Below are 14,464 nucleotides of genomic sequence, written 5' to 3'. Positions count from 1 at the left end.
ATCTTATTAATACCTATAGTAATTGACAAGAAATAAAATTGATAAATTGGTAACAATAATTAGAAGGATTCCTCTATAAATGTTCTCTGTTAAGCTTTAGTTCATATTATGTGACATAAAAAAAATAAAGAAAGGAAGGAAAATAGGCACATTTTACTTTTAGTGAGACTTTTGCTGCTGCACCAATGGGAACAGATATTTTACATCAGACTTGTGTTTTGTTGTTTAGAGAGCTATGCATGCAGCACTACTTTCATCAACAAGTTTATTCATATAATTACGCATTACAAAGTTCATCACTAAAAATAGTGATTCACATAAATATGTTGATGAAAATACTGTTAATACTGTCATTGTGACATTTTTCAGTCAAAAGTTTAATAGAATTTCAGAGTTTCAGAACCTCGTTTTCTGTGTTATTTCAGTCACTGACCAATCTCTTTCAATATTTTCTAGTTCGGTCCCTATGTTGACAAATTTTTGCCTCCAAATTAAGCTGCTTTGTAAATCAGTCAAGTTACATCTTGGAATTATCGAAGTCAATCCACTGCAACTTTTCCAATTCAGTTTGTCTAATGTTACACTGTCTGTGTACTTTATGAATTTTGCAGTTTCTTTAATTGACCTGAACTTATCAAACCTTAAAGAAAAGTCTTCAAAAGTTGAATTAATGATGCTTGAAAATTGCATATGCAAGCTCTAAATGTATATTTTCTTGTGAATTTCAGAATTTGTCATGTTTTTTATAGGTTTGGGAAATATTTAAAAGTACCATTGTAAACACCATGTTTAAAAATTTTCATTTGATAAAATTAATTATCTTAGTTACACTTTCTATCACTTTTTTCAAGCTTCTTGTTTGTAATACAATGAAAGCCTACCAGAGGATTTCCAACATATTTTCCAGACAGATTTACAAAACCTGCTTCTTTACCAATCATGCTGGGTGCACCATCAGTTGTCATAGAAACTTTTTTGAAAGTCAATTTGCCAATTGGATAATACATTTACTACTGCTTTATGTATTTCTGCCCCATATTTCATCACCCCTACAAAACTGAGAAATAATGTCTAGCCTACCTGATGATGTAACATCAGTGCTCTTATCAAGATAAATAGAAAGGAACTTACATGAATCGATATCTTTTGTTAGCTGTTCTGTTATGTTTGTTTCCATCTTTAATATTGTGTCTTTTACTGTGTATCTACTCACTGGCATTTCCTTAATGCACTGAATAATTTTTTCTTTTTCTGAAAAACCATTAAAAAAGAAATAAGCACATCCTAGCAATAAATCTTTAATATACTCCCCATTACCAAGTGGTTTTCCATGTTGAAGAATAATCTTTGAAATCTCAAAAGTAGCAGCAACTACATTGGAACTACCTGTAACAAATGTCATCAAAACACTTGACTGCATGTTGCTCTTACTGACTTCATGAGAAATGGGTTCTTTTTGTTCTTGCTCACTCTTATCACAAAACCATTTATGAACAGTTTCATAATGCCACTTTACAGAAGTCCTGCACACCACTGTTCCATAACATAAGATACATAATGCTTTATCACCGTGTTTGATCATGACAAATCTTCTAGTCCATGATTATTGTAAATCTCTGTTGCTGCTCCTTCCATCTGAACGGTTTTGTTTCTTTGCTGGTTAAGCTGACATTCTGATAAGCTGAAAAGGGTAAATACAGTTTAAAAAATATCTTGCCAATTAACTTAAATATGATAATTTCACTTACTGCAACATAACAGCAGCTGAAAATTTATGTCATTGATATAAAAATAAATCTATAATTAACTAACTGATAAAAAATATATGCATGCCACGCCAAATAACTTAATTTTAACAATATAATTCATATATTTACTGCAAAAAATAAATGCATATTTATCATTATTATCACTAAATATCCAGTATTCACTCACAAACAAAAGAAAAATATAAGCAGAGTAAAACCAATACCAACAGTTTACTTCTATTTTTACTCAAATACTGATGTGTTTACTGGGTCTGTGAAGAATCAAAATGTGTTATCAATGTCGTAACCTCAAGGCTGGCACCAAGAGGTGGGATGTTTCCTGTGAACGTTGCTCACTGCTCCCAGGTTGGATAAAGTCATTCACTGCTGCATTTGGCAATAATGATAATCATTATATATTTATTATGGATTAACGTTAGGATTTAAATAATCAAGAGATGGCAATACATGCCACATGCCAGCAAAATTTTTTCATGTGACACTTTGGGCACCCGTGCCATAAGTTTGCTATCTTTGGACTAGAACTTGATGTCATTCAGTCTGATACTGGTCTAATCATGTAAGTGTATATATAGACTAGAACGTAATGTCATTCAATCTGATACTGGTCTAATCATGTAAGTGTATGTATAGAGACTAGAACTTAATGTCATTCAGTGAGATACTGGTCTAGTCATGTAAGTGTATGTATAGAGACTAGAACTTAATGTCATTCAGTACGATACTGGTCTAATCATGTAAGTGTATGTATAGAGACGAGAACTTAATGTCATTCAGTGTGATACTGGTCTAACTCTGAAAGTGTCAATGTCCTAGTTAACCTGATCTCTCACATCCCATACACACAATAAATTGTCAGGACACATGAGATTTGATCCCCTGCATACTAAATATGCACCCAAAGATATTGCATGTGCAAGGCGCAGTTATTTAGCTTGGAACTTTGAGCCATAACAAACTCAACAGCATACAGTTAGCACATAGCTCTCCGCATTCAACTTCTAATGGATTTCATCAGTGATGATAAATTTCACAAAAGTAAGAACTAGGTGAAAGAACTGCTGGATTAACCCTTTCACCTTAGGCAGGTCAAAGTGTGCATGTCACAACCTTTTACAGTTATTTTTAAAATTTAATTTAAACTATGTTATTATCAATGTATATGAATAAACTCTGCACCAAAATATAGATAATCAAAGTTTAGTGTTATTTATAAGGAAATATACAAAAATAGTCAATCTCTCCCCAGTATGAGAACTTTGGCATTTCTCATCTTTGCATCTTCTCTAATGTTTTGATTATACCTTCAACAAGTATAGAATTTAATGTCAATTACTAGTTATAATGTTTTCCTCACTCAATCAAAGCATAATTTTATTAATCTTTAATCTTATCTAATTACATAAAATAAAAAATAATTTTCACATCTTCTCTTTTGCAAATTACCAGTAGTTTTCTCTGAACATTTAAAACTATGTTTATAACTGATAGAAAGGTTTTAATTTACTCCAGTGACTTGTTAAATTAAATTGGTGGCTGCACAGATAATTCCAGTTAAAATGTTGTTCCCCAGGAAGCATGTTGATGAACCTAGCTGAATTTTTAATGGCTTTTGTCACAACCTTAGACAGTCAGACATATTCTTTCCTTTTTCTCATTATTATTATTATTATACTTTCTTTGGTGCATTGTTTAATTAAATATAAATTATTTAAAGCAGTAGTACAGTGAGTATAAAAATATAGGGTTAAATTTCATTAACAGTTGTGAGCCAAAAGAAAATGATCCAATTAATTAGGTTATTAATTAATGTTACAGCTCTAAGCTACTCAGGGCAAACAATTGTGATTGGTTCTAACAACCTGCAGGCCTTCCAGAAAGAAATTTATAACTATTTCTTAATTTTTTATGCGAGTTATGAAGTTAGAGTAAAGAAAAATAACATAAATTATAGAATATTTCTAAAAAAAGAAATTTATGAAGTTTTAGGGTTATAAAAAATTTTTAACCATAAAATTTTTTTTTACTCATAAAGAGATGAAACATGCAGCATGTATTGTAAATATAGTATTTCTTTGAACATTTACATGCCCTCTTCCACTTGTAGAAGGTGAACATGTAGTGTAGATTGTAAAGTTTTTTTTTGTTTGAGTTTATTACATTGTACGTATGGAACCTGTGAAGATTTCACTGTATTCTTGCAAAAAAAATGAGATTCTGGGACAGTTCACTGTGGAACTGTAGTAAGAACCATGATACGAGATATCAAGAGACTAGACTTTGATATCATTCAAACGGTATGCTTGGAAAGATTAGTCACAAGGTTAATACTATTTGTATCAACATCATTGTCAGACTATGTTAACATCACAATGTTTAAATCATGTTGAAATGTAAGAATAACAGTACTTGAAGTATAACAGTTAGTAATGTAGATTGTTTACATTTCAGGTCTGTAGTTAACTTATTATTTTTAGCAAAAGCAACTATATTCAGTTTATCTTTATTGTAGGAAGGAGAAGAGTTGCTGTTATACATGTTTGACAGAAGACCCCAGTTTGCAGATGAAGAAGTGAATTTTAATTATCATCCTATGGTAGAGACAATGATGAGGAACCCCAAAACTCCTGTTTCTTATGAGGACCAAAAAAAGAGTTGGGCGTATGCTGTCTATCTTTGTCAACAAGAAAAATTATGTTGTAGAAGGTTAATTAACAGCTACAGAATTCGGCTGTAAGTTTGTACACGTCTGTTTCTGTACCTTTCATCTAGTTTTGATCCATCTCACTTCTGTTTCTGTACCTTTCATCTAGTTTTGATCCATCTCACTTCTGTTTCTGTACCTTTCATCTAGTTTTGATTTATCTCACTTCTGTTTCTGTACCTCTCATCTAGTTTTGATTTATCTCACTTCTGTTTCTGTACCTCTCATCTAGTTTTGATTTATCTCACTTCTGTTTCTGTACCTTTCATTTAGTTTTGATTTATCTCACTTTTGTTTCTGTACCTTTCATCTAGTTTTGATCCATCTCACTTCTGTTTCTGTACCTTTCATTTAGTTTTGATTTATCTCACTTTTGTTTCTGTACCTTTCATTTAGTTTTGATTTATCTCACTTCTGTTTCTGTACCTTTCATTTAGTTTTGATTTATCTCACTTTTGTTTCTGTACCTTTCATCTAGTTTTGATCCATCTCACTTCTGTTTCTGTACCTCTCATCTAGTTTTGATTTATCTCACTTCTGTTTCTGTACCTTTCATCTAGTTTTGATCTATTTCACTTGATGTAAACGAGACTTTTATTTATTTTTCAGAATGTATATGATGTCCAAAACCTCAAAAATTCACAAAAAGAACATGAAAATGATGACAGAAATGTGTAGGTTGTCAGCAGTGGCAGAGTTTTTCCAGTCAAGGTTAGTTAAAGTATCTTAAGTCTTTGTGTTATTTTTATAATTCCAAAGTATGGTTCATAGTATATCAATATGGCACTGAAATTATATAAATATCTATAAATGGTTTGATCTTTCTGATTAGTTAAAGGATTTATTATTTTATAAGAAGGTGATGTTAAAAGTAAGGCAAACATTAGCTTTCAGTTTCTTTTATAGTGTTCAGCAGGACCTAAGAAGATACGAAGAACAAGTTAAAAGTGCTGGTCTGTGTAAGTTGAATAAATATTTTGTATGATTGTGCATAATTGCTGTTACATCAGTTTCGAATATACACGTGGGTTACAACCTTTGAATAGTTAAATGTTGTTGTTTGATAAGTTTGAAATTAAACTATTAATAGACTCTCATATTGACTGTTTGTTTTTTTCTAAAACTTTGCTGTTATAACAAACTAATACAGTAAAACTTTACTGTTATAACAAACTAATACAGTACTTCCCTGAACATTAGCTTTTCTCGTTCATTGCTGCCCCTATTTGCAAACATTTTATTTATGCTATAAGCCTTCTGCTTCCCCCTATTGGAATCAAGTCATTCCAACATGCTTCTCGTGTCACCTCTCAACAAACAGGAGCACAGTGCATGGGACTTCCTGTATACACCTCTACAAAACTATCACTTCTCATTTGACAGTGCTTGTACTCAGAAGTAATCTTCATTCTATTATAACTTACAGAAGTTATGGGGATGTTAATTTGCTTTCATTTTATTCCAGTCATATTCCAAAGCTAATGTTAGCACTTTGGGGAGTACTCTGCCACACTAGCACTATCTCCCAGGTGATTGAACATTAAACAGATTTACCACTTTCTTCACCCTCTGTAGATGTTGACCCTGTATAGAGATTTTATGTTCTTTTCCCTTGTTTATAATGGCTTTCATTCATATCCCTACATTAACAGTTTCCATTTTATTTCATTGAAAGTTTTATTGTCTACTGTCCAAGCTACTGTCAGACCTCACTTTAGGGTCCATCATTTGCCATACAATCTGTCGACTTTGGAGAAACAACATATTTTACAGTTTTATTAATATTATTTTTTGTCATTTGAATTTTGTAACATAAGCTTATTTAATTTGTTAATACTAAATTATGTTACGATTTGTAATTAATCTTCATTGTTTTTCTCATATACCATTTGATTAGGCTTAACATGGTGTGTCTTCGGTTAGTTTAACCATGTTATTACCTTACTTTTATTTCATTTTTTATTTTATCTCATTAATAATCTTCTTGTTTTGGGTGGAACCTCTGATCTAGGGCCCACTCAGACTTCCCCCACAACTGTGCCTATTTATTGTTCAGTTTTTCTCTTCATTCTTAGATTATCCTTTGTTTAGTACTGTTTGCTTAGGCGTAACTAGTTTTGCTCTTTTTGATTTTGCTGTAGTTCTAATTTAGACTCCCATGTTACTTCTGTTCACTATCTTGTTTTATTTGGATTCATTATTATTTATTGGTTTACATGTGGTTTTATTAATGAGTTAATATTTACTCTACTTCCAGTTTTTCTTCAATACTATATCATATGTGATTTATTCCCTACATAATTTTTCTCATTTTAACATAAAACAAGAATTAAGTCAATAATTTTATAGAAATTCCAGGTTTTTCTACAATAAACAATTTTACAATGTTGTTAATATTGGGTATATCTCAACTGATCCTTTTGTTCAATTTTGTTTTAATTTTTTCATGATATTCTCATGAACAAGTCAGTGAAATTTTGTGAAATTGTTCAGAATATTTTGTCTTGCAAGAATCAGTTTTTAGGTTTTGCTTGTTTTAATTGATATCTTTCAGTTTGATCTTAACATTTTATCATTTTTTGTTTCTCTCTGTGGGTCAGTTTGATGTGGTTTGGTTTTAATTTTGTGTAAAGATACACAAAGGCTATCTGCATTAGCTGCCCCTAATTTAACAGTGAAAGACTAGAGGGAAAACAACTAGTCATTATCACCCACTGCCAACTTTTGGGCTTTTCTTTTACCAACGATTAGTGTGATTAACTGTCACAGTGTTATGTCCTCATGGCTGAAAGGGGGAGCATGTTTGGTGGGATAGGAAACCAAACCCACAACTTACAACTTGCGAGTCAAGCGCCCTAATCTCCTGGACATGCTGACCAAGAGGTACATTTATGGACTTGCAGCACCAAGTTTTGGGGGTTTGATTCTCTGTGGTGAATAGAGTGCAGTTAACTCAATTTGAAGTATTGTGTCAAATCAATAATTACATCATCTTGTAGTTAAAGTACATTATTTGTAAGAGATTGTGGTTTTACTGCTCATGGTATTACCTTTTGAATTCAGGTTTTTAACCCACATGTGTGATAGCTCTATTTTTTTAGATTGTACAGTTATGCTTATAAGAATTATGTCAGTTGTAGCTAATGAGTTAAAGCAAGCTATGCTGTAAGAAAATTTACCAGAACCTATAGACTGTGAGCCAAGAATTAATGGTGTACATTATGTTGTAACAAAAATGTGTTCAGAACCTTCAGTAATGGCTTGATGCTCACCATTCAACCATGCAAAATTAGCCTCAGTGTCAGAAGTAGTTGCTACTCTATAATGTTTCATTTCAGAATTAATGTTTACTTATAGCCTTTTGTGTGGCTTTAAACAAAACTTCTGAAACAAAAATTTATAAATCAAGAAACATCAAACTAATTCACCAAATTAAAACAGTTTGGATAAAAGATTTTAAAGGAAGGTTTTACTTGATACCAATTAATTTTCTTTCTGTTTCAAAGTTTTAATATATATATATATATATGTGTGTGTGTGTGTGTATATTTTAATAACTACTACTTTGTATTGATTAAGTTGTTTTTATGTAGCATGCAATAGATTAAAGGAAAGTTGGAAACAAAACATTGAAATTGTGGAGAAAAATATCCACCACTTAGTAAGTGTTCCTTATAACATAGTGTGCTTGAAGTTAGAGTAGACATGTGTTTGTTGTGGATAACAATAGCAGTTTTATATCATACAAACTGTATAAAATGTTGTAGCTTTCTATCACTAGAGACTAGAATTGTCCACATGAACTTATTGATGGTCTATGTTAAAGATAATTACTGTTAGAGTAAATGGTCAGATGATCTTTGTGTTAAGTATGGTTAGTCTGTTATCACAATCCATTAAACCAAGATATTATATAAACAAATTAGCCTGAAATATTTTAAGTATAAACAGTAACCCTGTTCATGTTGGTGACAGTGAGAGATAATTTGCAAGAGACTTTAATACATTGTGTGATTGTTGTTTAACACTTGTTGATATTTGTAACAGTTATTTTGTATCTATATGTAGCTAAATTTCAAAGTTAAAAGAACTCTCGCATTTAACATTTACTATAACATTACAGCTAAGACATGTTGATGTTACCCTGTAGTCACTTTTGTCAACTGTGCAATGCCATGATATATACATATACATTGCAAATTGTGATACACATACACGATGCAGTATCATGATGTACATACTTGTTGAAACATCACGATGTATACCCACAAATATGCATTATTTAAGAAAACTTAATATTATATTTTTATGACAGAAAAAGTTAGAGTTTGTTACAGATATACTATCTCAAAGAGACTACTTAAACAGGGCATTTTAAAGATAGCTTGTGTGATAAATACAACTTGAAAAATTGGAAGTAAGATGTTAAATATAACAATAATTAAATACATATTATATTAACACAGTTGTCAAGAAACTTTCATTCATTTACTTTTCTACTGTTTACATTTCATAGATTTTTGTCATATTCTAGATTAGCAGATTGTTTGCTGATACTAAAATATTTTTTACGTGTAGAATATTTACATTGGCTTTTTTATTTAGTTTATTGATATTATGTACATTATTATTTTAACAGTTCATTATTCAATCGTTTTCTGAGTTGATTTATAATTACTAGATTTTAATTTAAGTTTCAGTGTATCAAAAATCTTGCATAAGGAACTGAATAAATAAAATAACATAAAAACAAACAGAGTAACATAAATGAAGTATTTCTGAGTTTATTAGATTCTTCAGGAACTGTAAATCATAGGAAATTAAGATACTGTTTGTATACTTGTAAAAGTATATTCTAAATTTCACATGTATCGTGATTTGTTTTTACAGCAAGCAACAGTTGGTTCTTTGGAGTCAAGGTCCAGTACTATTAACACAAAAAGCATTGATCTTCAGAGAAGTCCATATGCAAAAGCAAAACAGGTTAATCCACTTGAAGAAGTGTGAGTATAATGTTTAATGCTTTCTACAACAAGTATGTAAACTACTTAATGCAATATGTGTATATAGTGCAGCTACACCACTAGACATTCTGAAGCATGCAAGATAGAAATTACTTTGTAGAATTTGTTTAGCATTGTATAACTCAGACTGGAGGGGTAAGTCTGAAAAACTCCAATATTTATTAGTTTTCTGTGCTTTAGCTATGATATCAACCCTGTCCTACCTTTATAGTAGTTAATTAAGATAGCAGTGTGTTGATGATGTATTAGCTTTAGTTCTCTAGTGTATAGTAACTAAATGTGTGGTTTCTGTTTGTCTGGTAACAATGTGTTGATGTTTTAGCTTTCTGTTTGCCTGGTAAGGGTATGCTAATGCTTTAGCTTTCTGTTTGCCTGGTAATAATGCTCTGATGTTTTCTTATGCTGTAGTTTTCTAGTGCTCTGGTAACAATGTGCTAATGTTTAAACTTTCTGGAAGTGTGGTAACAGTATGCTGATGTTTTAGTTTTCTGGTGCTCTGGTAACAATGTTCTGATGTTTTAGCTTTTTGGTAGTTTAATAACAGTGTGTTAATGTTTTAGCCTTGTGATTATCTGTCAGCAGTGTGATAATGCTTTAACTTTCTCATGGTCTAGTAACAGCATTTGTCATGGCTTAATTAAGTCTTTAAAATAAGCTAGCTGTGTGCTTGCCCACATCAATATAAGAATAAAAGAAAACCTGTTTAACACTCATTTCAATGTTTCCAGGACTCAGAGCGTGATGACTGCTTATGATAGACTAAAAAGAAGGCCTAAAGGTAATTTCACTTTGAATACCTAGGTTTCGTAATGATTCAGAAGTTTTAGTTGAAATCAGAAATGTCATAGATTAATTCATTACTTATTTTTGTTACATAACACTTTGTTTCCCAAAATTCTCCTCTTGTAAGGATAACATTGTGTATTTTTCTTTCACTTCAGTTTTTAAATCTATTGAGAGAGGTAATGTGTCAAAGAATCATTTGTTTTGGAAGTAGCATTATTACATTATCGAAAACTGTTGTGTTGACTCATAACACTTTACTTCTATACAAGTGACTTGTTATGTTCTGTGGTGTTGACTCATAACATCTTCCTTATTGTACAAGTGATTTTTTGTGTTCTTTAAATGTGATTTCTAACAATGAGAAACTCACTTGAAGTAAAATGTATTCTAAATATGGCTGGTATGGGTATTAAAACTTTAACTAACAATACAGAACACGGTTTTCATCATCTTAATAAAGACAGTTTGTTAACTTGAATATGACCTAAAAAGATCAAAACATTGTTTTGTATTTTAATTAAAGTTTTAATACCCATATCAGCCATCTTTAGAATACATTTAAATATGACTATCAAAGTAGAATTGGAGTATGATAGAGTTTATTCTGCTGTATAAACATGTATTTCTCAGGAACTGCTTTTTATGAAATGTCCTTTAAATATATATTGTTTACATTACATGTATAGCAAAACACATTAGAAAATACTTGAAAGAAAAACAGTCCATCCTATTTCCTGCTTATCTTTTAATCCTAAAATAGTGGTCTAGTTACATCTCTGTTTAATACTTTATAGCTTCAGTTAACTCACCAACAGTATTTGAAAACTGGTACTAGAAGTTTTAGATCTCTACACAAAAACAGCTCAGCATGGCTAGGTGGTTAGGACACTTGACTTGTAGTCTGAGGGCTGTGGGTTCAAATCTCCATCCTATGAAACTTGTTTGCCCTTTTAGCTGTGAGGGTGTTGTAATATATTACAGTCAATCCCACTATTCATTGGTAAAATAGTAGCCCAGTAGTTGGCAGTTGGTGGTGATGACCAGTTGCCTTCCCTCTCATCTTTCACTGTGAAATTAGGGATGGCTAATGCAGGTTATCTCATACAGCTTTGCATAGAATTCAAAACAAACAAACTCAATGTAAAGGAATGTATTTGACCTCTTTACCCGGTTGTGCTATACAAGCAGTATGTTTCTTATTGGTTTGAATGTCTTTTTTTTCACCCGTCAAGTGTTGATAATATTAGGAACACCATGTTTATATCTGTACACATTTGATCATTAAATTTTTTTTAGTCCATTTTTACATAAAACTCTCTCCAGGTTTAGTGAAACTAAGGCTCAAGATTTCCTGGACTTATGGATTTCTATTTTTGTATCCATTACCTTTAAAAACTAGTTGCTGTGCATATAAAGGGTCATTGCAAGCTCATAGTACGTCAAATCACATTACTGAATACTATGTAATGTACCCTGAAGCTAAATACATTAATAAAAAAGCCAAAAAATAATTGATTTGCATGCTTTTCAACGAAGATAATCCGTAATTAAATTCTCCTCTGAAGAAAAAACAAAAACATTGTGTATGATGGTTCCACAAACTCATACAGTTACTTAAAGAAATAAGTAACCAGAAAGTTAATGTTAAACAATGAATAAGTAACTATCAGTTTTAAAATAAGTTGTTTGTAAGATCATTTCTCAAATGAGTTGAATCGAAAAGAACCATTGAAGGATCAAGAAGTTTAAACATAATTTATATATTGATGTATTTTTGAGTTCCTTAAAGATATCCATGTGATGTCAATTGTCAAATTAGGCTTAGCTTAGCAACTTTAAATAGACAGAATATTTTTATTTTTGTTTCATTAGACTCATATTCTGAAAATGAGAAAACTCAACATATAAATGTACACATATAAACCACAGCTGCAAAAGTTGACTCTCAAAACCTCAGAAAACATAAAGATAGAAAATAGCTGAGGAAAGTGTGCCAATGGAGTTCTAAAACATACAAACCAACTCACTAGAATAATACACATGCAGAAAAATTATGTTTCCATTTCTTCTTTCTACTTGAAAGTATTGTTGGAAGTTCACTTAGTGACATTTATAAAAAATAATGTATCTGAATATATATAATACATATAATAATATCTCTGTCCTAAAATTTACCTTCGTTTCATGTAGGAACCTAAATGTTAAGTTAAACATTCCAAGTTATTTCTATCCTTTGTTTATCATTGACATTGTCGTATATTCAGGTTTGTAATAGACAGAATACTGATATTCAGTCTTTATTTTTATGATCATCTGTGGTACTACATACAGGTACATTATAGTGACAGTTCGATATTCAGGTTTGTAATAGACAGAATACTGATATTCAGTCTTTATTTTTATGATCACCTGTGGTACTACATACAGGTACATTATAGTGACAGTTCTATATTCAGGTTTGTAATGGACAGAATACTGATATTCAGTCTTTATTTTTATGATCACCTGTGGTACTACATACAGGTACATTATAGTGACAGTTCTATATTCAAGTTTGTAATGGACAGAATACTGATATTCAGTCTTTATTTTTATGATCACCTGTGGTACTACATACAGGTACATAATAGTGACAGTTCTATATTCAGGTTTGTAATGGACAGAATACTGATATTCAGTCTTTATTTTGATGATCATCTGTGGTACTACATAGAGGTACATTATAGTGACAGTTCTATATTGAGGTTTATACTGATATTCAGTCTTTATTTTTATGATCACCTGTGGTACTACATACAGGTACATAATAGTGACAGTTTTATATTCAGGTTTGTAATAGACAGAATACTGATATTTACTCTATTTTTAAGATCACCTATGGTACTACATACAGGTACATTATAGTGACAGTTCTATATTCAGGTTTGTAATAGACAGAATACTTATATTCAGTCTTTATTTTTATGATCACCTGTGGTACTACATAGAGGTACATTATAGTGACAGTTTTATATTCAGGTTTGTAATAGACAGAATACTGATATTTACTCTTTATTTTTAAGATCACCTATGGTACTACATACAGGTACATTATAGTGACAGTTCTATATTCAGGTTTGTAATAGACAGAATACTTATATTCAGTCTTTATTTTTATGATCACCTATGGTACTACATACAGGTACATTATAGTGACAGTTCTATATTGAGGTTTGTAATAGACAGAATACTGATATTCAGTCTTTATTTTTATGATCATCTGTGGTACTACATAGAGGTACATTATAGTGACAGTTCTATATTCGGTTTGTAATGGACAGAGTACTGATATTTACTCTTTATTTTTATGATCACCTGTGGTACTACATACAGGTACATTATAGTGACAGTTCTATATTGAGGTTTGTAATGGACAGAATACTGATATTTACTCTTTATTTTTATGATCATCTGTGGTACTACATAGAGGTACATTATAGTGACAGTTCTATATTGAGGTTTGTAATGGACAGAATACTGATATTTACTCTTTATTTTTATGATCACCAGTGGTACTACATACAGGTGCATTATAGTAACAGTTCTATATTCAGGTTTGTAATAGACAGAACACTGATATTCAGTCTTTATTTTTATGATCACCTGTGGTACTACATACAGGTACATTATAGTGACAGTTTTATATTGAGGTTTGTAATAGATGGAATACTGATATTCAGTCTTTATTTTTATGAACACCTGTGGTACTACATGCAGGTACATTATAGTGACAGTTCTATATTCAGGTTTGTAATAGACAGAATACTGATATTTACTCTTTATTTTTATGATCACCAGTGGTACTACATACAGGTGCATTATAGTGACAGTTCTATATTCAGGTTTGTAATAGACAGAATACTGATATTCAGTCTTTATTTTTATGATCACCCGTGGTACTACATACAGGTACATTATAGTGACAGTTCTATATTCAGGTTTGTAATGGACAGAATACTGATATTTACTCTTTATTTTTATGATCACCAGTAGTACTACATACAGGTACATTATAGTGACAGTTCTATATTCAGGTTTGTAATGGACAGAATACTGATATTTACTCTTTATTTTTATGATCACCAGTGGTACTACATACAGGTGCATTATAGTGACAGTTCTATATTCAGGTTTGTACTAGA

General features: G+C 31.1%; 1 protein-coding gene across 4 annotated transcripts in view; it reads left to right on the top strand.

Moving 5' to 3' along the window:
• The window catches only part of LOC143256209 (inhibitor of nuclear factor kappa-B kinase subunit alpha-like), a 70,647-nt gene that overhangs the window by 35,606 nt on the left and 20,577 nt on the right, over nucleotides 1–14,464 (top strand). For all 4 annotated transcript variants that reach the window (XM_076513094.1, XM_076513093.1, XM_076513091.1 and 1 more), the window contains exons 10-15: nucleotides 4,282–4,502; nucleotides 5,083–5,184; nucleotides 5,380–5,432; nucleotides 8,067–8,134; nucleotides 9,364–9,476; nucleotides 10,226–10,275. In XM_076513094.1, coding sequence (XP_076369209.1) covers nucleotides 4,282–4,502; nucleotides 5,083–5,184; nucleotides 5,380–5,432; nucleotides 8,067–8,134; nucleotides 9,364–9,476; nucleotides 10,226–10,275 — 607 coding nt within the window. The remainder of the gene's footprint in view (nucleotides 1–4,281; nucleotides 4,503–5,082; nucleotides 5,185–5,379; nucleotides 5,433–8,066; nucleotides 8,135–9,363; nucleotides 9,477–10,225; nucleotides 10,276–14,464) is intronic.

The sequence above is a fragment of the Tachypleus tridentatus genome, chromosome 7, assembly GCF_004210375.1.
Source record: "Tachypleus tridentatus isolate NWPU-2018 chromosome 7, ASM421037v1, whole genome shotgun sequence".
NCBI lineage: Eukaryota > Metazoa > Arthropoda > Merostomata > Xiphosura > Limulidae > Tachypleus > Tachypleus tridentatus.
Note: the sequence above shows the minus strand (reverse complement) of the source record. Positions and strands in the feature narration are given on the sequence as shown.